This window comes from Macaca nemestrina, chromosome 1, assembly GCF_043159975.1.
Source record: "Macaca nemestrina isolate mMacNem1 chromosome 1, mMacNem.hap1, whole genome shotgun sequence".
NCBI classification, from domain to species: Eukaryota; Metazoa; Chordata; class Mammalia; order Primates; family Cercopithecidae; genus Macaca; species Macaca nemestrina.
The window spans coordinates 31,456,048-31,482,133 of NC_092125.1; the positions used below are offsets into that span (position 1 = coordinate 31,456,048).

The 26,086-nt window shown below is 38.4% G+C and overlaps 1 protein-coding gene across 5 annotated transcripts in view; it reads right to left on the reverse strand.

The window, feature by feature from the left end:
- Positions 1–3,081: 3,081 nt before the first annotated feature.
- Positions 3,082–26,086, reverse strand: part of LOC105484442 (ankyrin repeat domain 45) — a 59,057-nt gene continuing 36,052 nt past the window's right edge. For 3 of the 5 annotated variants that reach the window (XM_011746028.2, XM_011746026.3, XM_071075775.1), the window contains exons 4-6: positions 17,046–17,140; positions 14,735–14,873; positions 3,082–3,417 (exon numbers count right to left, since the gene is read on the reverse strand). In XM_011746028.2, the coding sequence (XP_011744330.1) occupies positions 3,347–3,417; positions 14,735–14,873; positions 17,046–17,140 (305 nt within the window). In that variant the 3' untranslated portion in view covers positions 3,082–3,346. Of the gene's footprint in view, positions 3,418–14,734; positions 14,874–17,045; positions 17,141–18,130; positions 18,222–26,086 lie in introns of those variants that run through there. The other 2 variants (XM_071075787.1, XM_071075792.1) reach the window with 1 other exon arrangement.

Sequence of the window (26,086 nt, forward strand, 5' to 3'; positions counted from 1 at the left end):
AGTTGTTTCCTTAATGATGTCCTATCAATCTCCTCCCCTTGTTTTTTTACATTTTTTCTGGTTAATTAAATACAGAAGTCTAAAGAACTACTGTCTAAAAGTTATAACATTGAATTTAGCCTTTGATTGACTACTTCCCAAATAATCTGGAGGCTTCATTGATTTATTAGTATGCACTTTGAATAGTAATTACTTTGTGGATGTTCAGAAAAAGCCATGCAGCTACCTATGTAACAGCTCAAACTCAAAGCCTAAGGGCATTTAAATTCTCCTATGAATATATCTATAATTCAGTGCAACAATATGTAACAAGATATACTATATCTCTCAAAATTGACTAAAATTATAAATCCATAGCTATAAATAAATGTTCAGATTCTCACATCAAAGAAATCTTTGACATGAGATCTAGGAATCTGTTGGTAATCACTTGGTTCACATGCCAAAAAGTAAAGTGACATTCAAGGTGAAGGGTCAGAAAATAGAAAGTCAGAGGAGAAATTAGGCATAGAGTTACAATGTTGGATGTATGTATGGCTTATCTGCTAGAGGAGTAGGAGTTAAAACGGGGCAAAATATGGAGATCAGTGTTGGCAGTCATTTTTATAAAGGTGCGCAAGCTCTATAAATTAATGAAGAGGTAATGAGTTCTATGTATAAGGTATTACTAAAAGGTAATTCATTAAGTTATTTACTAACTTACTATCTTACGGACTTTTTAGGTATAAAAAAGAACAAAACAAAGTCCCTACCCTCAAAAAGCTTACAGTTCACACAGAAAGACAAACTTGTGAACAATTAAGTGGAATACAGTATGAGGCTATTTGCACTATGGGTGCCCTAAAGAGGGAAGGACTCATTCTTCATAATACTGGTGACAGGGAAGGTCATGGAATAGAGAATTACAGATTGCTTTACCAAAGGTTAGGATTGAATTTTGAGAAATTCCCACAACTGGGGGCAAGAGGAAGAAGAGGAACTGGTGAAGGAGTTAGAAAAGCAGTTTTAAGAGAGTAGAGGAATCATAACTGGCATAAAAGTGCCAACACAAGGAGTTTAAAAATAGCATCAGCAAATGTATCAAAAGCTATACAAAGTTTCAGGATAAGGATTGAAAGATTAATAAAGAGGGAAAATAGGTTTATTTTATACTAAGGGGTCTCCAGAAATGCCTTAGTCTAATTTAGAAATCTTTGAAGTAAGAATCCAGGAATCCCTCCCTAATCTGGAACACACTCCTGGAAAGTAATGTTGTATTCAAAATCCAAGCTCAGAAAATGTAGAGTTAGAATAGAAAGGACAAAAATGGCACCTGGACTTTTCCTAAATTATTGCAGTGCTTAAGGACACTGGTCTTCGCACAATATACTGTATTAAGAGAATGGGCTAGGCGTAGTGGTTCACAGCTGTAGTCCCAGGACTTTGGGAGGCGAAGTCAGGAGGAATGCTTGAGGCCAGGAACTCAAAGACCAGTCTGGGAAACGTAGCAAGATTCTATCTCTGCAAATTTTTATTTGTTTTTATTATTATTTTTTTTTTTTGAGATGGAGTCTCGCTCTGTCATCCAGGCTGGAATGCAGTGTTGCAATCTCGGCTCACTGCAACCTCCACCTCCCGGGCTCAGGTGATTCTCCTGCCTCAGCCTCCCAAGTCACTGGGATTACAGGTGCATGCCACCACATCCAGCTAAATTTTTGTATTTTTAGTAGAGACAGGGTTTCACCATGTTGGCCAGGCTTGTCTCAAACCCCTGACCTCAGGTGATCCACCTGCCTCGGCCTCTCAAAGTGCTTGGATTACAGGTGTAAGCCAGCACCCAGGCTGCAAATGTTTATTTTTTAATTACCCAAGCATGGTGGGAGGATCACTTGAGTGCAGGAGTTACAGGTTACAGTGAGCTATGATCATGATAACTCCACTGCATTCCAGCCTGGGCAAGAGAGGGAGACCCTGTCAAGAAGGGGTTGTGGGGGTGGGGAGAGAGAAGAGAAGAGAAGAGAAGAGAAGAGAAGAGAAGAGAAGAGAAGGAGGAAGAAGAAGAAGGAGGAGGAGGAGAGGGAGGAGGAGGAGGAGAGGGAGGAGGAGGAGGAAAGAGAAGAAGATGGGGAGGGGAGGGGAAGGGAAGAGAGAGGAAAGGAGGGGAAGGGTGGAGAAGGGGAGGGAAGGAAAGGGAAGGGGAAGGGAAGGGGAAGGGAAGGGAAAAGGGAGAAGGGAGAAGGAAGGAAGAAAAGAAAAAGGAGCAAACACAGGTCTTCTTTGTACTGCTCCATAAACACCCACTGGGTCGGCCAAAAAGGTGGGTGAAAGTTATTGCAGTATTCTTTTGCTTTAAAAAATTGAAACTGAATTGCTCATACATTAAAAAGATAAAAAACTTAAAATTTTGGGAGACATTTAAAACAGAGTTATCTCAAAACCATGGTTAAATACATGTCAACTGACCAAGTATTACTGAATTACCCATTCCTTTTCCTTCTCCCATAAGGGAAAACTGGCTTTCAGAACAGGACAAAGAAGAGAAAGTCATAAGAACAAACAATAAATGCTTTTTAAAAACCATTTTCTTTTCTACAAAACTTTTCCATAAAGTCACAACGTAAGAGAAGGTTGAGGCGCCTGATTAAATAAACTAGAAAAAAGGCTTTCCAAACCACCAATATGAAACCAACTATGGTACTTAAAACCTAGGAAATATAAAACAGAATGGGAGGGGAAATGACCTTCAGTCCAGTTACAATATCTGTATTGCCAGCCTTATAGAATAGGAGAACTCTTCTAAATCTAAGAACTATACAGATTTGTGTTAATTAATTGACAGATAGAAGGAGGTCAAAGATAAAGAGGAGTTTTACTCAGAGGTATATCCCACCTCACAGGTGAATTTTAATTTGGACATAAAAAGTGATAGCTGTACCCAGAGGCTCCTAATCTACGCCAGTCTTAATATTTCCTTGCTCCAAGTGTCATTCCATAAGATTTCCTTTTTAGAGAGGGAGAACAATTTTTTTCTCTGGAAATAGCCAAATATGTCCCTTTATATGGAATGCCTCAATTACACAGAAAATTATTAGATTCTCTGAGTAGTTCTTAAAGCCTAATGATTTATACCCAAGTGCTTTCCTGAAGGAGCACGTGAAACTCACATGGGGCTGGGCTTGGAGGAGCAGAGGTGAGGCCAGAGGGTCCAGACATAAGCATGCTGAACAGGTCAAACAAAACAAGGGTGATGTAATGTTGTACTTAAATACTTAAAGAAACCCACATCTGTTTTCTCGATTTCAAATGGCATGAATAGGTTTGTCTTTCAGATACTAGAAGAAAATGTGGCCTTTTACAAAGCGTATGTTCAGTGGGAGGTATCATCTTGACTTCTCTTCTGGTCATGGCTTGTTATAGATTTAGCACTTTTCACTTGACCTGAAAGGAAACAGATTTTAAAATTACATTTAATTAGTTTGCAATATGAAACAAAATGAAGCCACTTTTTAAGACAATAAGCATGGAATAATTAGATTGTCCCAGCCTGAACCAGCTACTAATTCAACCCTGGTGTTGTTGGTATGTCATTCAAATAGTCTCTCCTTTTCATTATGTTTAAAGCTGTGAGGTCACATTTCCCATATAATCAGTATTATTATCCTTAGTTCTGCCATTGACGAGAATAATTTTGAATAAATGCTAAACCTCTGTCCTCTTCACTTTCTTCACTGCGAAGTCAGGGTTCATTTCAGAGGTTCCATCAAGATCTAACATTCTATGATGTGAAGGTGCTTAGAGAACACGTGATATAGAGGGTTGGGGGGGAGAGGTAAATCTTCATAGGTGAGAAGGGAAGGAGGGGGGATTGCTGGGCCAGGTTAATGGTACTGGTAGAGAGGTGGGAATAACTGTATATCAAACAGTCCCAGCTACTTAGGAGGCGGAGGCAGGAAGACTGCTTGAACCCAGGAATTCAAGTTCAGCCTAGGTAACATAGCAAGACCCTGTATCTAAAAAAATAAAAATAAAAAAATAAAAAAAGTAATTGAAAAACAAATTAAGCAAAACACAAAATCTTAAAAAATAAAAAATAATTCAGGTCTTAATTATCTCACTCCTAAACTATACTCATCTCACTTTCTCTAGTCTCCTCTCCCTCCAATCCATTTTACAAACTAGGCCAGATTATCCTCCCCTACTTAATCTCTCTTCTCTCCCACCCCAAAGCCTTTAAATGGCATCCCGCTGCCCCAAAAAATAAAGCCTAAACTTCTACGTTTACAATTTAGTAGTTTCAATAAAATGTTCACATGTTAACTTTTCAATACCTCTATTTTCTACATTTCTAATGTACCTTGACACAGACTCAACTACAATCAGCCAGATGGGTACTGGCCACTTCCTTATTCCCACATTTCCACTTTTGATCATAATATTGTGTTTTCATTCCAGAATTTCCTTCCTACTTCACGCTGGCTACCCATCCTTTCAGGAAACTCTTCTTTCTTCGTGATGCTTTCTCTTTATACTTAGGCTTCTCTGATCATACAGAGCACTTAGATTATCTTTTCAGGTATGTTCTACTCACAAACTAAGTGGTAGGCTCCTAGGTGAGTGCTATGGGTGTGCTCAACAGATCATATAATTCATATTAGTTCTAGATGGCAAGAAGCATTCTGTCATACTGTAATACCTGGACTGGGTTAAGTGTCTTAACCTTTAAAAATCCACAACTCCTTTTGATAAACATAAAAATCTTAGGTACTGATTATACACATGCAAAAGAATTAAATTGGACCCCTATGGCCTAATACATATATATACACACACACACACACACATGTACACACACATTATACATATATGTATATATATCTCAAAATATATCACAGAACTAAACATTAGTGCTAAAACTACAAAACTCTTAGAAGAAAACATAGAATTAAATCTTGGCGACCTTGGATTGGCAATGGTTTCTTAGATATGACACAGAAAGCAGAAGCAACAAAGGAAAAACAGATAAATTGAACTCAATCCAAATAAAGTTTTTTGTGTTCCAAAACATAATTAAGAAAATGACAAGACAATCCAGAGAATGGGAGGAAACAGAATCATATTTCTGATGAGAGACTTGTATCCAGAACACAAAAAGAGCTCATACAACTAAAAAATAAAAAGACAATCCAATCTAAAGGTGGCAAGGGCAGGTGTGGTGGCTCACACCTGTAATTCCAGAACTTTGGGAGGCCGAGGTAGAAGCAAATCACTTGAGCCCAGGAGTTTGAGACCAGTCTAAGAAATATAACAAATCCCTGTCTCTACAAAAATGTAGAAAAATTAGCCAGGTGTGGTGGCACACCCCTGTACTCCCAGCTACTTGGGAGGCTGAGGTGGGTGGATCGCTTGGGCCCAGGGAGGTTGAGGCTGCAGTGAGCTATAACTGTGCCACTGCACTGCAGCCTGGGCAACAGAGTGAGAGCCTGTCGTAAAATGAAAGAAAGAAAAGAAAGAGAGAGAGAGAGAGAGAGAAAGAAAGGAAGGAAAAGATTCTTCCCTTTAATGACCAGGAAAAGAAAAAATAAAAATGGGCAAGCAATTCAAATATATATTTCTCCAGAGAAAATACAGAAATGGCCAGTAAGCATGAAAAGATGCTTAAAATTGTTAGTAATTTGGGAAATGCAAATCAGAATACATTAAGATACCACTTCATACCCACTAGGATGGCTAATTTTTTTTAAAAAGATAATGACAAATGCTGACAAAGATGTGGAGAAATTTGAATCTTCATGTACTGCTGGTGGGAATATAAAATGGAAATCAGTTTGTAACTCAGCAATATACCAAAGAAAAAGGAAAACATGTGACCACAGAAAAATTTTCATACAACAGTTCATTGCAGCATTATCTATAATAGCCAAAAGAGTGGAAACCCAAATTTCCATCAATTGATAAACAGATTAAATTTGGGCCAGGCACGGTGGCTCACACCTGTAATCCCAGCACTTTGGGAGGCCGAGGCGGGCGGATCACGAAGTCAGGAGATCAAGACCATCCTGGCTAACACGGTGAAACCCCATCTCTACTAAAAATATAAAAAATTAGCCGGGCATGGCGGCAGGTGTCTGTAGTTCCAGCTACTCAGGAGGCTGAGCCAGGACAATGGCATGAACCCAGGAGGCATAGCCTGCAGTGAGCCGAGATCACACCACTGCACTCCAGCCTGGGCAACAGAGTGAGACTCCATCTCAAAAAAAAAATAGATTAAACTTGTACCCACAAAATGGAATATTATTTAGCCATAAAGCAGAATGAAGTACTGATACATGTTACCACATGGATGAACCTTAAAAATATTATGCCAAGTGAGAGAGGCCACCACGAAAGTCAACAAAATATTATATTATTTCATTTATAAAATGTTGAGGGGCATGTCCTGAGGGCAGCCATCCTAACCCAACCTGCCCTGCCCCCAGAAAAAAAAAAAGTTAAAAAAAATGTTCAGAGAAGGTAAATTCATCAAGAGAGAAAGTAGATTAGTGGTTGCCAGGGCTTGAGGAAGGGAAGAATAGGAAGTGACTGCTAATAGCTATAGGGTTTCTTTTCAGAGAGGTAAAACTCAAAAGTTAGATAAGGGTGATAATTACACAACTTTGTGAATATACTGAAAACCACTGAACTGTACTCTTTAAAATGATTACTTTTATGGTGTGAGAATTATAGCTCAATAAAGCTATTATTTTTTTTAAATGCTAGGGGTGTGCCTGCCACCAAGATTCTGATATGTTCACCTTCCTGATTCTTAGGACAGTATTCCCACAGTAGGTTTTTCCCCAAATATAGAATTATAATACTTAAACTGCTTTTTAAAATGCTACCAAGAGGAACTGAGATGGCCGACTAGAAAAAGCTGCAGTCCATGGCTCTCATGGAAAATAAAAACGGTGAGTGAATTCAGCACTTTCCAATGAAATATCCAGGTTCTTCCATTGAGACCAACTAGGCAAATGGCTTGACCCAGAAAGAATGAAGAAAAGTAGAGTGGGGCAATGGCCTACCCAAGAGTGGCACAGAACCAAAGGAACCCCCAACCCCAGCCAAGAGAAGCAGTAAGTGATTGTGTGACCATGCACAATGTATGTGTGGCTTATCTGCTGCAGGAGTAAGAAAAGTGAGAAACCACACTTCTCACACAGATCTTTGCAACCCACCGATCACGAGATCCCCTCATTAGCCTATGCCACCAGAGCCTTGAGTCTGATACACAGACCTACGCGGAGTCCTGGCAAAGCAGATGCTCAGGCTCACACAGAGACCCTGGAGTTTTCCATACTCTGGCCCCAGGAATCCCAGCAAGGCAGGAGATCCATTTGTACACTCCCCTAGGAATAGGGCTGAATCCAGAGAGCCAAGCAGTGTCATTCTGTGGGCCCCACTTCCGCGGCACTTCACAAGTCAAGAGCCACCACCTTGGAATTGCTGCCAGACAGCACAACAGGCTGGAGACTGCCTGAGATGGATGAGTTCCCGGGGGTAGAGGCAGGTGCCATCCATTTCTGCAGTTTGTTCAACTCAGTCCTTCTAGCCTTCCATCTCTGAGACGTTCAAGAAGTCCTCATGAGGAGGAGTGCTGCACAACGCAGCACAGCTGCTGTGCCAGATTGTGGGCAGATTGCTTCTTTAAATGGGACCCCAATGTATCCCCCTTCACTGGGTGGGACCTCCCTGCAAGAATTACAGCAACTCTAGCCAGGGTTATACAGACATAACTCTGATCTCTTTTAAGATGGAGCCACTGTGGGGAGGGATGACTGATGTCTCTGCACTTCAGTCAACAGCCTTTCCAGCCTGCTGGCTCTGGAGAGTCCAGGCAGTCTGGATGAGGAAGGGCTATCCCCAACACAGCACACCTGCTCTACCAAAAAGGAGCCAGATTGCTTCTTTAAGAAGGTCCCTTATCCCATCCCTCCTGACTGAGTGAGACCTCCCAACACAGGTCTTCAGATACCTCCTACAGGAGCTTCCAGGCTGGCAACAGACCAATACCCCACTGGGACAAAGCTCCCAGAGAAAGGAGCAGGCTGTTGTCTTTGCTGTTTCACAGCCTTTACTTGCTGATACCTCCAGGTAGAGGAAAAATCAAGGCAACTTCCAGTTTTCTGGAGCCATCCCCCAGCAAACTGCAGCAGCCCTACAGAAAAGTGGCCTGACTTTTAAAAGAAAAACACACAAACAGAAAGCAACAGCAGCAGCAGCATCAACAAAAAAAGACCTCAAAAAAAATTCCATTCAAAGGTCAGCAACCTCAAAACTCAAAGGTAGATAAGCCCACAAAGATGAGAAAAAACTCAATGCAAAAATGCTGAAAACTCAAAAAGCCAGAGTGCCTCTTCTTCTACAAGTGACTGCAACACCTCTCCAGCAAGGGCACAGAACTGGACTGAGGCCAAGATGGCTGAAATGACAGAAGTAGGCTTTAGAAGGTGGGTAATAATAAACTTCACTAAGCTAAAGGAACACATTGTAACCCAATGCAAAGAAGCTAAGAATTATGATAAAACAATACAGGAGCTGATAACCAGAACAGCCAGTTTAGAGGACAGCATAACTGACCTGATGGAACTGAAAACCACGATGCAAGAAATTCACAATGCAATCACAAGTATCAATAGAAGAACAGATGAAGAGGAAGAAAAAATGTCAGAGCTTGAAGACTATCTTTTGAAATAGGAAGACAAGAATACAGAAAAAAAGAATGAAAAGGAATGAACAAAACCTCTGAGAAATATAGGACTATGTAAAAAGACCAAACCTATGACTGATTGGGGTACCTGAAAAAGACAGGGAGAATAAAACCAAGTTGGAAAACATACTTCAGGGTATTATCCAGGAGAATTTCCCCCAACCCAGCAAGACAGGCCAACATTCAAATTCAGGAAATCCAGAGAACCTCAGTAAGATACTCCATGAGAAGATCAACCCCAAGACACACAATCATCAGATTCTCCAAGGTCAAAATGAAAGAAAAAATGTTAAAGGAGGCCAGACTGAAAGGCCAGGTCACCTACAATGGGAAACCCATCAGACTAATGTGGACCTCTGAGTGGAAACCCTAAAACCAGAAGGGATTCGGGGCCAATATTCAACATTCTTAAAGAAAAGAATTTCCAACCCAGAATTTCTTATCCAGCCAAATTAAGCAAAGGAGAAATAAGATCCTTTTCAGACAAGCAAACACTGAGGGAATTTGTCACCACCAGTCCTGCCTTGCAGGAATTTCTGAAGGGAGCACTAAATATGGAAAGGAAAACCCATTACCAGCCACTACAAAAACAAACTGAAGTACACAGACCAGTGACACTTTGAAGCAACCACATAATCAAGTCTGCAAAAATAACCAGCAAGCATCATGATGACAGGATCAAATTCACACATAACAATATTAACCTTAAATGTAAATGGGCTAAATGCCCCCCATTAAGAGACACAGAATGGCAAGCTGGATAAAGATCCAAGACCCATCAGTACACTGTCTTCAAAAGACCCATCTCATGTGCAAAGACACACATAGGCTCAAAAGAAAGGGATGAAGGAAAATTCACCAAGCAAATGGAAAACAGGAAAAAAGCAGGGATCACAGTCCTAGTTTCTGACAAAACAGACTCTAAACCAACAAAGGTCAAAAAGGACAAAGAAGGGGCTGGGCACGGTGGTTCATGCCTGTAATCCCAGTACTTTGAGAGGCCAAGGTTGGTGGATCTCCTGAGGTCAGGAGTTCGAGACCAGCCTGGCCAACATAGTGAAACCCAGTCTCTACTAAAAATACAAAAATTAGCCGAGTGTGGAAGTGGGCACCTGTAATCCCAGCCACTTGGGAGAGGAAGGCAGGAGAATCTCTTGAACCCAGGAGGCGAAGGTTGCAGTAAGGCGAGATTGCACCATTGTACTCCAGCCTGGGTGATAAAACAAGACTCCATCTCAAAAAAAAAAGCAAAGAAGGGTGTTACATATCAGTAAAGGGTTCAATTCAACAAGAAGAGCTAACTATCCTAAATACATATGCACACAATACAGGAGCACCCAGAGTCATAAAGTAAGTTCTCAGAGACCTACAAAGAGACTTAGACTCATACACAATAATAGTGGTAGACTTTAACACCCCACTGACAATATTAAAAAGATCATCCAGACAGAAAATTAACAAAGATATTCAGGACCTGAACTCAGCTTTGGATCAAGCACATCTGATAGATATCTACAAAACTCTTCACCCAAAAACAACAGAATATGCATTCTTCTCATCACCACATGGCACTTACTCAAAAATTGATCATATATGCAGAAGCAAAAAACTCAGCAAATGCAAAAGAACTGAAATCATAACAAACTGTCTCTCAGACCACAGTGCAATCAAATTAGAACTCAAAGCTAAGAAATTCACTCAAAACCACACAACTGCATGGAAATTGAATAACCTGCTGCTGAGTGACTCCTGGGTAAAAACTGAAATTAAGGCAGAAATCAAGAAGTTCTTTGAAACTAATAAGAACAAAGAGACAATGTACCAGAATCTCTGGGATACAGCTAAAGCAGAGTTAAGGGGGAGATTCACAGCACTACATGCCCACATCAAAAAGCTGGAAAGATCTCAAATTAACAACATAACACCACAACTAAAATAACTAGAGAACCAAGAGCAAACAAACCCCAAAGTTAGCAGAAAACAAGAAATAATCAAAATCAGAGCAGAACTGAAGGAGATGGAGACACAAAAAACCCTTCAAAAAAAAAAAAAAAAAAAAAAACAATGAATCCAGGAACTGGTTTTTTGGAAAAAAAATTAATAAAATAGACCACTAGCTAAATTAATAAAGGAGAAGAATCAAATTGACACAATCAGAAATGATAAGGATGATATCACCACTGATTCTACATCAAAACAACTGTCAGACAATACTATAAACAATTCTATGAACATAAAGTAGAAAATCTAGAAGACATGAATAAATTCCTGGACACATACATCCTCCCAAGACTGAACCAGGAAGAAACTGAATCCCTGAATAGACCAATAATGAGTTCTGAAATTGAGGCAGTAATAAATAAACTACCAACTAAAAAGAAGCCCAGGACCAGATGGATTTACAGCTGAATTCTACCAGAGGCATAAAGAAGAGCTGGCACCATCTCTACTGAAACTATTCCAAATAATTGAAAAGGAAGGACTCCTATCTAACTCATTGTATGAAGCCAGCATCATCCTGATACCCAAACCTGGTGGAGATACAACAGAAAAAGAAAACTTTAGGCCAATATCCCTGATGAACATTGATGCAAAAATCCTCAATAAAATACTGGCAAATCAAATCCAGCAGCACATCAAAAAGTTTATTCACCATGATCAAGTTGGCTTCATCTCCAGGATGCAAGGTTGGTTTAGCATATGCAAATCAATGAATGTAATTCATCACATAAGCAGAACTAAAGACAAAAACCACATGATTATCTTGATAGACAAAGAAAAGGCCTTCGAGAAAATTCAACATCTCTCCATGTTAAAAATTCTCAATAAACTAAGTATTGAAGGAACGTACCTCAAAAAAATCAGAAACCTATATGAAAAACCCACAGCCAATATCATACTGAATGTACAAAAGGTGGAAGCATTCCCCTTGAAAACCAGCACAAGACAAGGATGCCCTCTTCCACCATGCCTATTTGACATAGTATTGGAAGTTCTGGCTAGGGAAATCAGGCAAGAGAAAGAAATAAAGGGTATTCAAATAGGGAGAGAGGAAGTTAAATAATCTTTGTTTGCAGATGACATGATCCTATATCTAGGAAATCCTATTATCTCAGCCCAAAAGCTTCTTAAACTGATAAGCAACTTCAGCAAACTATCAGGATACAAACTCAATGTGCAAAAATTGCTAGCATATTTATACACCAACAACAGGCAAGCAGAGAGCCAAATCATGAATGAAATCCACTTCACAATTGCTACAAAAAGAATAAAATACATAAAAATACAGCAGACAAGGGAAGTGAACAATGTCTTGAAGGAGAACTACAAACCACTGTTCAAGGAAATCAGAAAGGACACAAACAAATGGAAAAACATTCCATGTTCATGGATAGGAAGAACTAATATTATGAAATGGCCATACTGCCCAAAAAATTTATAGATTCAATGCTACTCCCATTAAGCTGTCATCGACATTCTTCACAGAATTAGAAGAAACTATTTTAAAATTCATATGGAACAAAAAAAGAGCCTGAATAGCCAAGACAATCCTAAGCAAAAAGAACAAAGCTGGAGGCATCCTGCTACCCAACTTCAAACCATACTACAAGGCTACAGTAACCAAAACAGCATGGTATTGGTATAAAAACAGACACATAGACCAATGAAAAAGAATAGAGAACTCAGAAATCAGACCACACACCTACAACCATCTGATCTTCAACAACCCTGACAAAAACAAGCAATGGAGAAAGGATTCCCTATTTAATAAATGTTGTTGGGAAAACTGGTTAGCCATATGCAGAAAACTGAAACTGGACCCCTTCCTTACACCTTATACAAAAATTAACTCAAGATAGATTAATGACTTAAATGTAAAACTGAAAACTATAAAAACCCTAGAAGAAAATCAAGGCGATACCATTCAGGACATAGGCGCAGGCAAAGATTTCATGAATAAAACACCAAAAGCAATTGCAACAAAAGGAAAAATTGACAAATAGGATCTAATTAAACTAAAGAGCTTCTGCACAGTAAAAGAAACTATCATCAGAGTGAACAGACAACCTATAGAAAATTTTTGCAATCTATTCATCTGACAAAGGTCTAATATCCAGAGTCTACAAGGAACTTACACAAATGTATAAGGGAAAAAAAAAAAAAAACTCCATTAAAAAGTGGGCAAAAGACATGAACAGACACTTCTCAAAAGACAACATAAAAAAAAAAAAAAAAAAAAAAAGGGCGGGCATGGTGGATTCATGCCTGTAATCTCAGCACTTTGGGAGACTGAGCTGGGTGGACCACCTGAGGTCAGGAATTCAAGACCAGCCTGACCAATATGGTGAAACCCCCTCTCTACAAAAAATATAAAAATTAGCTGGGCATGGTGGCACACATGTAATCCCAGCTACTCAGGAGGCTGAGGCAAGATAATCACTTGAACCCAGGAGGCGGGGGTTACAGTGAGCATTGCATTCCAGCCTGGGTGACTAGAGTGAGACTCTGCCTCAAAAAAACAAACAAACAAACAACAACAACAAAAAACACATTCATGTGGCCAGTAAACAAACATGAAAAAAAGTTCAACATCACTGATCATTAGAGAAATGCGAATCAAAAACACAATGACACACCATCTCATGCCAGTCAGAATGACAATTATTAAAAAGTCCAGAAACAACAGATGCTGGCAAGGTTGTGGACAAAAAGGAATTCTTATACACTGTTGGTGAGAATGTAAATTAATTTAACCATTGTGGAAGACAGTATGGCAATTCCTCAAAGATCTAGAGATGGAAATACCATTTGACCCAGCAATCCCATTACTGGGTATATACACAAAGGAATATAAATCATTCTATTATAAAGATACATGCATATGTATGTTCATTGCAGCACTATTCACAATAGCAAAAACATGGAATCAACCCAAATACCTATCAATGATAGACTGGGTAAAGAAAATGTGGAACATATATACCATGGAATACTATGCAGCCATAAAAAGGAACAAGACCATGTCCATTTAAGAGTCATGGATGGAGCTGGAAGCCATTATCCTCAGCAAACTAATGCAGGAACAGAAAACCAAACACCGTATGTTCTCACTTGTAAGTGGGAGCTGAATGATGAGAACGCGTGGACACATGGAGAGGAACAACATACACTGTATGGGTTGGGGGAGGGACAGCATCAGGAAGAATAGCTAATGGATGCTGGGCTTAATACCAAGGTGATGGGTTGATCTGAGCAGCAAACCACCATGGCACACGTTTACCTATGTAACAAACCAGCACATCCTGCACATGTACCCTGGAACTTAAAATAAATGTTGAAAGAAAAAAATAAAAATAAAAATAAATAAAATAAAATGTTGCCACCCTATCTCCCAGGAGGAGATACTTCCTAGATGAGTATCAAAATCAAAGACAGGCCCAGTGTGGTGGCTCACACCTGTAATGCCAACACTTCAGGAGGCTGAGGCAGGAGGATTACATGAAGCCAGGAGTTCAAGACCAGCCTGAGTAACATACCAAGACCCTATCTCCATAAAAAATTTAAAAATTGGCTAAGCATGGTGATGCTCGCCTGTGGTCCCAGTTACTCAGGAGGCAGGAGTATCACTTGAGCCCAGGAGTTGGAGGCTGCGGTAAACTACAATCACACCACTGCACTCCAGCCTGGGTAACAGAGCAAGACTCTGCCTCAAAAAAAAAAAAAAAAAAAAAATCAAAGCAAAGCGACAGTAATCACATAAAATTTAATGACTGATAATGGTAACATTAAGATTAGTATTAGACATTTCCTGTAGAAAGAATTCAGTTATTATTAGTTATTACTAATATTGAAAATAATGAAACTAGGGAACTATATCATAGATTAGTGCTTGTAACAATGTTAATGACTACTTAATGAAGATTGTTAAAATCAGAATATCTCAGAAATAACAACATTGAACTTAATTTTCATCCCTTCTGACATTCAAACCACCTTTTATCCAAAACTTACGTGGTGTAGTCATTTTTGCGAAGATAGGAGTCACAGTATCTTCTAGTTGTTGTCTCTGCTCTAAAAGCTCATTAATGGAAGCTTCTGTATGAGTTTCCAACCACTCATTTTTTGCACGGCATGCACTGAGGATGGTATTCTAGGGACAGAAATACAGAGTTTGCTCTCCACTTATTTACTGAAAAATAAAACTCAACAGTATCTCTAAACCAGCACGTGTTCTGCTGGTTTAAAACCAGCAGAGTTCTAAACCAACCAAACTTTCTGTGATGATAGAAATATTCTGTACCTGCATTGTCCAATACAGTAGTCATTAGATATAAATAGCTATTGGGCACTAGAAATGTGGCTAGGGTGACTAAGGAACTACATTTTAAATTGTAATTAATTTTAAATAATTCAAATTTGAATAGTCACATGTGGCTAGTGTCTATTATATTGGACACTGCAGCTCTAACATTAGTGGAATATGAGCACAATAAAACTCACCATCAAGAGTCATGAAGCCTGGTACCATTCTACACTTTCTCCCTAATTCTTCATTTTTGTTAAGCCCTGTGACTAAAAGAAGTACTTGTAAAGACCAGAAAAGAATAGGTGGATGGTATGAGTTGCATGCAACTCAAAAGACAATGCTGATATTTTATTCCCTCTCAAATGGTTCACAGGAGGAAGTTCAAGAAATACAAGAAAAGTTCCACCTTACTGAAAATCTCTCAGTTTGCACTGTAAAATTATCTCATTGCACATATGCAGCAAATTTCTGATGTCTGATTTAAGATGTTTATTGTACTATGATCTGTAATAATAAAGATAAATAAATACATTTGTGGTATGTCCTGTCCACACTGTTAAATAACAAGCAGTAGAATATGCAGAAGTATGTAGAAGGAAGTAGACTTAGAGGTGTCCTTAATATCTTATGAAGAAGAAAAAAAGTAAAATTGAATAATATATATAAGTGTGATCTCATTTTTATAAAAACAAAATCTTTCATAAAATTCCTATTATGTGTATGGATACATATGATTATATAAGTGAAAGGAAAAACATAACACAAAATTGTTATTAGAACCACAGAGTGCGTAATAAGAATAGAAATAGAAAAGGAAAAACTATTAGGCTTGCTTTAGACATTTTGATTTTTTTCTAATTATTACTATGTATACATAATAATTTCTAGTTCAAATAATCAAATTTTTAAAAATTAAAATAAGAATGTTCTAGTAACTAGTTTGACAAAGCACTATTTCTTTGTGTCAGGAAAATTTTGCTTTTTGCAGATCTGATAGCTCCAAAAGCTATTCTAACAGAATTTTTCCTACATTTTATTTGTTTCACAAGAGATTTTGTAGAGTACTCTACAAGACACAAGAGAAAATGTATAACTTATCAAATGCTTAGACTTGGTGATATCTTATACTTTTAGCAATACCCAATTCTTTTTCATCTGAATAATAGGTCACAGGAAATTCACAGAGCATCCTGCACAAAAATATAGGAAATAATTTAAAACCAAAATACATTTCTGATACCCTCAGTATATTTTTTAAATGTACATTCGGAGCACTAAACTATTCCACAGGGAATGCTTAGATAGTACTTAGAGTGGGCAAGTGGGCTTTAAAATTACTATGTTTATATCTGTGTATTTTTTTCCCATTCTGGAAAATTTGACACATTAAATAATATGCAATATGTTTGTACATGTACATATATACCAAAATATATAATGTATATCTCAGTTTTGAAGCAAAATAATGAAATGAATATTTCCATTGTATTATTTTGGACCCTACTACTCAACAGAAGAACCAGAACACTACCAGTACTATTAATGCAGCTTCTGTCCCTCCCCATCCCAGCCCCCTGACTGCCTTCAAGAGATAACTATGATCTGTGCTTATCCCTTCGCTTGACTTTTTAAATAGTTTTATTCCCATATGTAGGCATCCCTAAATTATATAGTTTGTAATTGCTTGTTTTTGAGCTTTATAAAAATCTATGTAGTCTTTGATTTTTTTTTTTTTACTCAATATTACATTTCTAAGATTCAGCCATGTCGCTGGGTTTGATACTTAGTACATCTCTATGTCACTCTTTAATACTATTTATTTTAGTTTTGATCAGACTATCCTCTATTAGAGGTTTATAAAGAAAGGAAGGGAAGGTAGGAGGGAAGAAGGAAAGAAAGAGGGAGGAAAGAGGAAGTAAGGACCACTACGTGCCTTTAGAACATCAGTGCAAAAATTAAAATAAAAGACAAAATTCTCAAAACACCACAGAACAAGCAATAATCACAATACAGTACCTTGTCTTCCTTAAGGAGTTTCCCTGATCCCTTTTCAGTGTCAGTAACAGCTAAAGAGACTTTTGCAATATATTTTTTCAGAGTCAGTCTTGCATCTGAAAGAATGGACAGAAACACACACATGACAAGACAAAGACAAGAGGCAGAGCAAGATAGTCAAATGGAAGCCTCCACTGTCCACCCCACCCCACAGAAACACCAAATTGAACAACTATCCATACAAAAAAAGCACCAACATGAGAACCAAGAATCAGGTAAGCAATCACAGTACCTCATTTTAACATCATATTAAGGAAAGAGGCACTGAAGAGGGCAGGAAAGACAGTTTTGAACTGCCTACACCACATTTCCCCCATACCCCTGGCAATGGCCACACAGTGCAGACAGAGAATCTGTATGCTTGAGGGAGGGAGAGCACAGTGATTGTGGGACTTTGCACTACAGCTCAATGCTTCCCATCATAGTAGAAAGCAACATGGGGCAGAATTCAGCTGGCACCCATGGAGGCAGCATTTAGACCAGCACTAGCCAGAGGGGACGCACATCCCAACAGTTGGAATCTGAGTTCCAGCAGGCCCCACCACTACAGGCTAAAGTGCTATGGGATCCTAAATAAACTTGAAAGGCCATCTATGCCACGAGGTCTGCAATTCCTGGGCAAGTCCTAGTGCTATGCAGGGATCAGAGCCAGTTGTCTCGGGGTGCACGTCACCTAGTGAGTGAGACACTAGCCTGAATGGCCATGAGAGTGCTTGCCACCCCTCTGCCAATCCCAGGTGACATAGCTTACAGCTCTGGGAGAGACTCCTTTCTTCTGCTTGAGGAGAAGAGAGGGAAAAGTGAATAACACTTTATCCTGCAACTTGGATACCAGCTCAGCCACAGTAGAACAGGGCACCAAGCAGAGTCCTGAGGCCCCCATTCCAGGCCCTAACTCCAAGGTGATATTTCTAGACATATCCTGGGCCAAAAGGGAACCAGTTGCCTTGAAGGGAAGGACCCAGTCCTGGCAGGATTCATCACCTGCTGACTAAAGAGCCCTTGGGGTCCTAAATAAGCATCGGTGATACCCAGGCAGTACTCACCGCGGGCCTTGGGTGAGACTCAGAGCCATGCTGGCTTCAAGGGTGACCCAGAACATTCCCCAGCTGTAGTGACTATGGGGAGAGACACCTTCTGCTTGACGAAAGGAGAGGGAAGAGTAAATGGGACTTTGTCTTGCAACCTGGGTACCAGCTCAGCCACAGTGGGGTGGCACACCAAACAGGATCCTGAGGTCCCTGATTCTAAGCCTGGCTCCTGGAGAGCATTTCTGGGTCTTGCCTGGACCTGGAGAGCCCACTGCCCTGAAAGGAGAGACCCATGCTGGGCAGTATTCACCACAGGCTGATTGCAGAGCCCTTGGGCCTTGAGTGAATATCAGCAGAAGCCAGGTGGTACTTGCTGTGGGTTTGGGCAGTGGTTGCCGCAGGGAGAGACTACTGTGTTAGAAGAAAGGGGAGAGGAAAAGTGGGAAGGACTTTGTCTTATGGCTTGGGTGCCAGCTCAGCTGCAGTAGAACAGAGTACCAGCTAGATTCCTAAGGTTCTTGACTCTAGGACTTGACTCCCAGATGGCATCTCCGGACCCACCCAGAGCCTGGGGGAACTTGCTGCCTTTAGGGAAGGACACATGCCTGGCTGTATTTGCCAACTGCTGACTGTAGACCACTGGGCCTTGAATGAATATAAGCAATAACCAGGCAGTGGTCACCACAGGCCTTGGGCAAGACCCAGTGCCATGCTGGCTTCAGGTCTGACCCAGGGTAGTCCTAGTGGTGGTGGCCACAGGGGTGCTTGTGTTACCCCCCACCCCCAGTTCTAGGCAACTCAGCACAGAGAGAGAGACTCTGTTTGTTGAGGGGAAAGTAAGAAAAGAAAAAAAGCGTTTCTGCCTGATAATCCAGGGCATTTTCCCACACCTTACCCGAGACCACCAAGACTGTATCTCTACAAGTCTGCAAGAGCCACAGCGTTACTGAGATTGGGGTGCCCCCTAATGCAGATACAGCCAGAGTAACCAAAAACTTAGACCACAACACCCAAGTCCCTTCAAATACTTAGAAAGCCTTCCCAAGAAGGACAGGTACAAACAAGCCCAGACTGCAATACCTACAATAAATATCTAACTCTTCAATGCCCAGATGCCAATGAATATCCACAAGCAAGGAGATCAGTCAGAAAAACAAGACCTCATCAAACAAACTAAATAAGGCCCCAGTGACCAATCCCAGAGTGAAAGAGATATGTGACTTTTCAGACAGAGAATTCAAAATAGCTATTTTGAGGAAACTCAAAGAAATTCAAGATAACACAGAGAAAGAATTCAGAATCCTATCAGATAAAATTAACAAAGAGTTTGGAACAATTTAAAAGAATCAAGCAGTAATTCTGGAGCTGAAAAATGCAATTGACGTACCAAACAATGCATGAGAGTCTCTTAACAGTAGAATTGATCAAGCAGAAGAAAGAAAGCCCAAAGACAGGTTATTTGAAAATACAGTCAGAGGAGACAAAAGGAAAAAGAATAAAAAACAATGAAGCACTCCTATAAGATCTAGAAAACAGCCTCAAAAGGGCAGATCTAAAAGTTACTGGCCTTAAAGAAGAGGTAGAGAGAGATCAAGGTAGAAAGTTTATTCAAAGGAATAAATTTATTCAAAGGAATAATATTAATAAAAAAGAACTTCCCAAACCTAGAGAAATATATCAATATTTAAGCACTAGAAGATTATAGAACACCAAGCAGTTTTAGCCCAAAGAAGACTACCTCAAGATTTAATAATCAACCTCCCAAAAATCAGGGATAAAGATCCTAAAAGCAGCAAGAGAAAAGAAACAAATAACATATAATGGAACTCCAATACATCTAGCAACAGACTTTTCAGTAGAAACCATATAGGCCAGGAGAGAGTAGCATGACATATTTAAAGTGCTAAAGGAAAATAACTTTTACCCTAGAACAGTATATCCATGAAAATATCCTTCAAACACATCAGAGAAATATTTTCCCAGGCAAACGAAAGCTGAGGGATTTCATCAACACTAGACTTGTCCTAGAAGAAATGCTAAAGGGAGTTTTTTAATCTGAAAGAAAAGGATGTGGTTGAGCAATAAGAAATCATCAGAATATATAAAACTCACTGGTAATAGTAGGTACACAGAAAACCACAAAATACTATGTATGACATTGTAATTATAGTGGGTAAACTACTCATATTTTGAATAGAAAGACTAAAAGATTAACCTATCAAACGTAACAATTTTCAAGACATAGATGGTACAATAGGATATAAATAAAAACAACAAAGAGGTAAAAAGTTGGAGGGGAATGAAGTTAAAATGTAGTTTTTATTTGTTTTTCTCTTCGCTTGTTTATACAATCTATATTAAGTTGTCATCAGTCTAAAATAATGAACTATAAGATACTATTTGAAAGTCTCATGGTAATCTCAAATCAAAAAACATACAACAAAGCTGGGCATGGTGGCTCACATCTATAATCCCAGCACTTTGGGAGGCCAAGGCAGGTGGATTACTTGAGGTCAGGAGTTTGAGACCAGCTACTCAAAATATAAAAAATTAGCTGGCATGGTGGTGCATGCCTGTAATCCCAACTACTAGTGAGGCTGAAGCAGGAGAATCACTTGAAGCCAGGAGGCAGATGTTACAGTGAGCCAAGATTGTGCCACTGCACTCCAATCTGGGTGACTCTGCCAAAAAAAAAAAAAAAAAAAAAAAAAAACAGAGACACAAAAAATAAAAAGCAAGAGATTAAAACATACTATCAGAGAAAATCACCTTCACTAAAAGGAAGACAGGAAGGAAGGAAAGAAGGAATATAAGACCACAAAACAACCAGAAAACAAATAGCAAACTGGCAGGAGTAAGTCCTTACTTACCAATAATAACACTGAATGTAAATAGACTAAACTCTCCAATCAAAAGACATAGAGTGGTTGAAGAGATAAAAATCAAAGATCCAATTATCTGTTACATATAAGAAACACACTTCACCTATAAAGACACACATATGTAGAAAATAAAAGGATAAAAAAAGATATTCCATGTCAATGGAAACCAATAAAGAGCAGGAGTAGTATACTTACATCAGACAAAATAGATTTCAAGAAAAAAACTATGAAAGATACAAAGAAGGTCTTTAGCAAGAGGATATAACAGAGGATATAACATGCATGTATATTCATACATGCACCCAACATTGGAGCACCCAGATATTTAAAGCAAATATTATTAGAGCTAAAGAGAGAGATAGACCCCAATACAATAATAGGTAGAGACTTCAACACCCCACTTTCAGCACTGGACAGATCATCCAGACAGAACATTAAAAAAGAAACATTGGACTTAATTTGCACTACCGACCAAATGGACCTACTAGATATTTACAGAACATTTCATTCAATGACTGCACAAGGCACATTTTTCTACTCAGCACATGGATCATTCTCAAGGACAGACCATATATTAGGCCACAAAAAAAGTCTTAAAAGTTTCAAAAAAAGTTAAAATTATATCAAGTATTTTCTCTGACCACAATGGAATAAAGCTAGAAATCAATAACAAGAGGAATTTTGGAAACTATACAGCACATAGAAATGAAACAGTATGCTTCTGAATGAACAGTGTGCCAATGAAGAAATTACTAATAAGAAGGAAATTTTTTAAATTCTTGCAACAAATGAAAATAGAAACACAATATACCAAAACTATGGAATGCAATGAAAGCAATACTAAGAGGAAAGTTTATAGCAATAAACGCCTACATTAAAAAAATACAAAAACTTCAAATAAACACCTTAACAATACATCTTAAAGAACTAGAAAACCAAGAGCAAACCAAACCCAAAATTAGTAGAACAAAATAAATAAAAAAGATCCTAACAAAAATTAATGAAATTGAAATTTTAAAAAAATTTCAAAAGATCAATGAAATGAAAAGTTGGTTTTTTGAAAAGATAAACAAAATTGGCAAACCATTAGCCAGACTAAGAAATAAAGGCCCAAATTTTAAAAATCAGAAAAAATGAAAAAGAAGACATTACAACCAATTCCACAGAAATTCAAAAGATCATTAGAGGCTACTATGAGCAAATATATGCCAATAAATTGGAAAACTTAAGATAAATGGATAAAGTTCTAGACACAAACAACCTACAAGTTTAAACCATGAAGAAATCCAAAATCTGAATAAACCAATAACAAGTAACGAGATGAAAGCTGTAATAAAAAGCCTCCAAGCAAAGAAAAGCCCAGGACCCAATAGCTTCATGCCGTTTTACCAAACACTTAAAGAACTAATACCATTCCTACTCAAACTATTCTGAAAAATAGAGAAGGAGGAAATACTTCCAAATACATTTTACAGAGCCATTATTACCCTGATACCAAAACCAGATGAAGATACTTAAAAAAAAAAAAAAAAAAAACCCTCAAAACTACAAGCCAATCTCCCTGATGAACACTGATGCAAAAATCCTCAACAAAATGTTAGCAAACTGAATTCAATCACACATTTAAAAGATCATTCATCATGACTATCATCATGACCAAGTGACATTTATCCCAAGGATGCAAGGATGTTTCAACAAATGCAAATCAACTAATGTGATACATCATATCAACAGAATGAAGGACACAAACCATATGATCATTTTAATTGAGGCTAAAATTTAATATTGTTTCATGTAAAAGCCCCCAAAAAACTGGGTATAGTAGGAACATACATCAACACAATAAAAGCCACATATGACAGACCCACAGCTGGTGTAATGTAGAACAGGAAAAACTGAAAGCCTTTCCTTTAAAATCTGGAATAAGACAAGAATGCCCACTTTCACCACTGTTATTCAATGTAGTGTTGGAAGTCTTACCTAGAGCAATCAGAGAAGAAAATAAAGGGCATCCAAATTGGAAAGGAGGAAGTAAAATTATCCTTGATTCCAGCTGATATAATTTTATATTTGGAAAAGTGTAAAGACTCTACCAAAAAAATTATTAGAACTGATAAACAAATTCAGTAAAATTGCAGGATACAAAATCAACATGCAAAAATCAGTAGTATTTCTATAGGCCAACAGTGAACAATCTGAAAAAAAAAAATCAAGAAAGTAACCCCATTTACAATACATACAAAGAAAATAAAATACTTAGGAATAAACTTAACCCAAAAAGTGAAAAATCTCTATAATTAAAACTATAAAAGACTGATGTAAGAAACTGAAGAGGACACAAAAAATGGAAAGACATTCCATGTTCATAGATTGGAAGAATTGCTATTGTTAAAATGCTCATACTACCCAAAGCAATGTACAGATTCAATACATTGGTATCAAAATACTAATGACATGCTTTGCAGAAATAGAAAACACAATACTAAAATTTTTGTGGAACCAAAAAGACCCAGAATAGCCAAAGACATCCTGAGCAAAACAAAAACAAAAAAACTGAAGGAATCACATTACTTGACTTCAAATTATACTATAGAGCTATAGTAACCAAAACAGCATGGGACTGGCCTAAAAACAGGCACATAGACCAATGGAGCAGAATGAAGAACCTAGAAATAAATCCATAAATCTACAGTGAACTCACTTTTGACAAAGATGCCAAGAACATACATTGGGGAAAGGACAGTCTCTTCAATAAATGGTGCTGGGAAAACTGGATATCCATAAGCAGAAGAATGAAACTAGACCCCATCTCTCACCACATACAAAAATTAAATCAAACTGAATTAAAGACTTAAATATAAGACCTCAAACTATGAAACTACTATAAGAAAACATTTGAGAAATGTTGCGGGAAGTCAGGGACCCCCAAAGGAGGGACCAGCTGAAGCCACGGCAGAAGAATTTAAATTGTGAAGATTTTATGGACATTTATTAGTTCCCCAAATTAATACTTTTATAATTTCTTACGCCTGTCTTTACCGCAATTTCTGAACATAAATTGTGAAGATTTCATGAACATTTATCACTTCCCCAATCAATACCCTTGTGATTTCCCATGCCTGTCTTTAATCTCCTAATCCTGTCATTTTCTTCATAAGCTGAGGAGGATATATGTCGCCTCAGAACCCTGTGATGATTGTGTTAACTGCACAAATTGTTTGTAGAGCGTGTGTGTTTGAACAGTATGAAATCTGGGCACCTTGAAAAAAGAACAGGATAACAGCAATCTTTAGGGAACAAGGGAGATAAGACTTGGAGCCTGACTGCACAGGTGAGCCAGGTGGAAGAGAGCCATATTTCTCTTCTTTCAAATGCAAATAGGAGAAATATCGCTGAATTATTTTTCTCAGCAAGGAACATCCCTGAGAAAGAGAATGCGCCCTGAGGGTAGGTCTATGAACGGACCCCTTAAGGCGGCTGCCTTTTATGGTCGAAGCCAAAGGGATGAACTAAGCCCAGGTCTCCTGTAGTGCTCCCAGGCTTATTAGGAGGAGGAAATTCCCACATAATAAATTTTGATCAGACAGGTTGTCTGCTCTCAAACCCTGTCTCCTGATGTTATCAATGACAATGCGTGCCCGAAACTTCATTAGCAATTTTAATTTCGCTCCATCCTGTGGTCCTGTGATCTCACCCTGCCTCCACTTGCTTTGTGATATTTTATTACCTTGTGAAGTATGTGATCTCTGTGACTCACACCCTATTCGTGCACTCCCTCCCCTTTTGAAAATTGCTAATAAAAACTTGCTGGTTTTATGGCTTGGGGAACATCACGGAACCTGCCAACGTGTGATGTCTCCCCTGGACACCCAGCTTTAAAATTTTTCTCTCTTGTACTCTTTCCCTTTATTTCTCAAACCAGCCGAGACACCTAGGAAATAGAAAAGAACCCACGTTAACTATTGGGAGCGGGTTCTCCCAATAGGGAAACTCTCCAGGATACTGGTCTGGGCAAAGATTTTTTCAGTAATACCCTACAAGCAGAGGCAACCAAAGAAAAAAATCAACAAATGGGATTATGACATTAAAAAGCTTCTGCACAGCAAAGGAAACAATCAACAAAATGAAGAGACAACCCACAGAATGGAAGAAAACTACCCATATGACAAGGGATTAATAACCAGAATATATAAGGAGCTCTAACAACTCAATAGGAAAAAAATCTAATAATCCTATTTTTTAAATGGGCAAAAGATGTGAATAGACATTTCTCAAAAGACATACAAAATAGCAACCAGTATATGAAAAGGTGCTCAACATCACTGATCATCCAGAGAAATGCAAATCAAAACTACAATGATGTATCATATCACCATAGCACTCCACAGATACAGACACATAGATTTAGATAGATACAATTATTTTCTGTATCCCCCTACTAGAAAGTAAACTCTATGAAGGTTAATGATTCTGTTTTGGGCTACACTGTGTACGTATTCTCAGCTCCTAGAACAGTGTTTAGCACACAGTCAGCACTCAACAAATATTTGTTATATGAATGCTTACACAAAATGTCTTTGCTTACTATGTTTCCCCAATCTTAGATAGCCTCTCTACACTGCCACCTACAAAAATTCCACTCATTCTTTAAAGCCCACTCACATATCTTTTTCTGCAAAATTTCCTAATTCCCCCAAGTGGAATTCATTGCCCTCTCAACAGTTATGTGTTTATAATTTTATTTACTTATAATTTGTTATATTTATTTTTATAATATTTATTTTTTATAATAAAATCAGAATCATTTTAATTATTACATTGGTTTTTGCTTTTACCTCTAGATTGTACACTCCTTAAAGGCAAGGTCTATGTCCCATCTTTTCATCATATACCATGCCACCTTCCTCACCCCTTACCCACTACCTGATAGGACCACATCACCACCACAGGAATATATTATAAGGGATAGGCACTCAATATTTGTTGAACTATTTGAAGGGAAGGACATTCCCAAACAAAAAAATAAAAGCAGATACTAGGTTATGTGAAGTGGTATACTATTTTTTAAGTAAATGTAAAACTGCAGTGC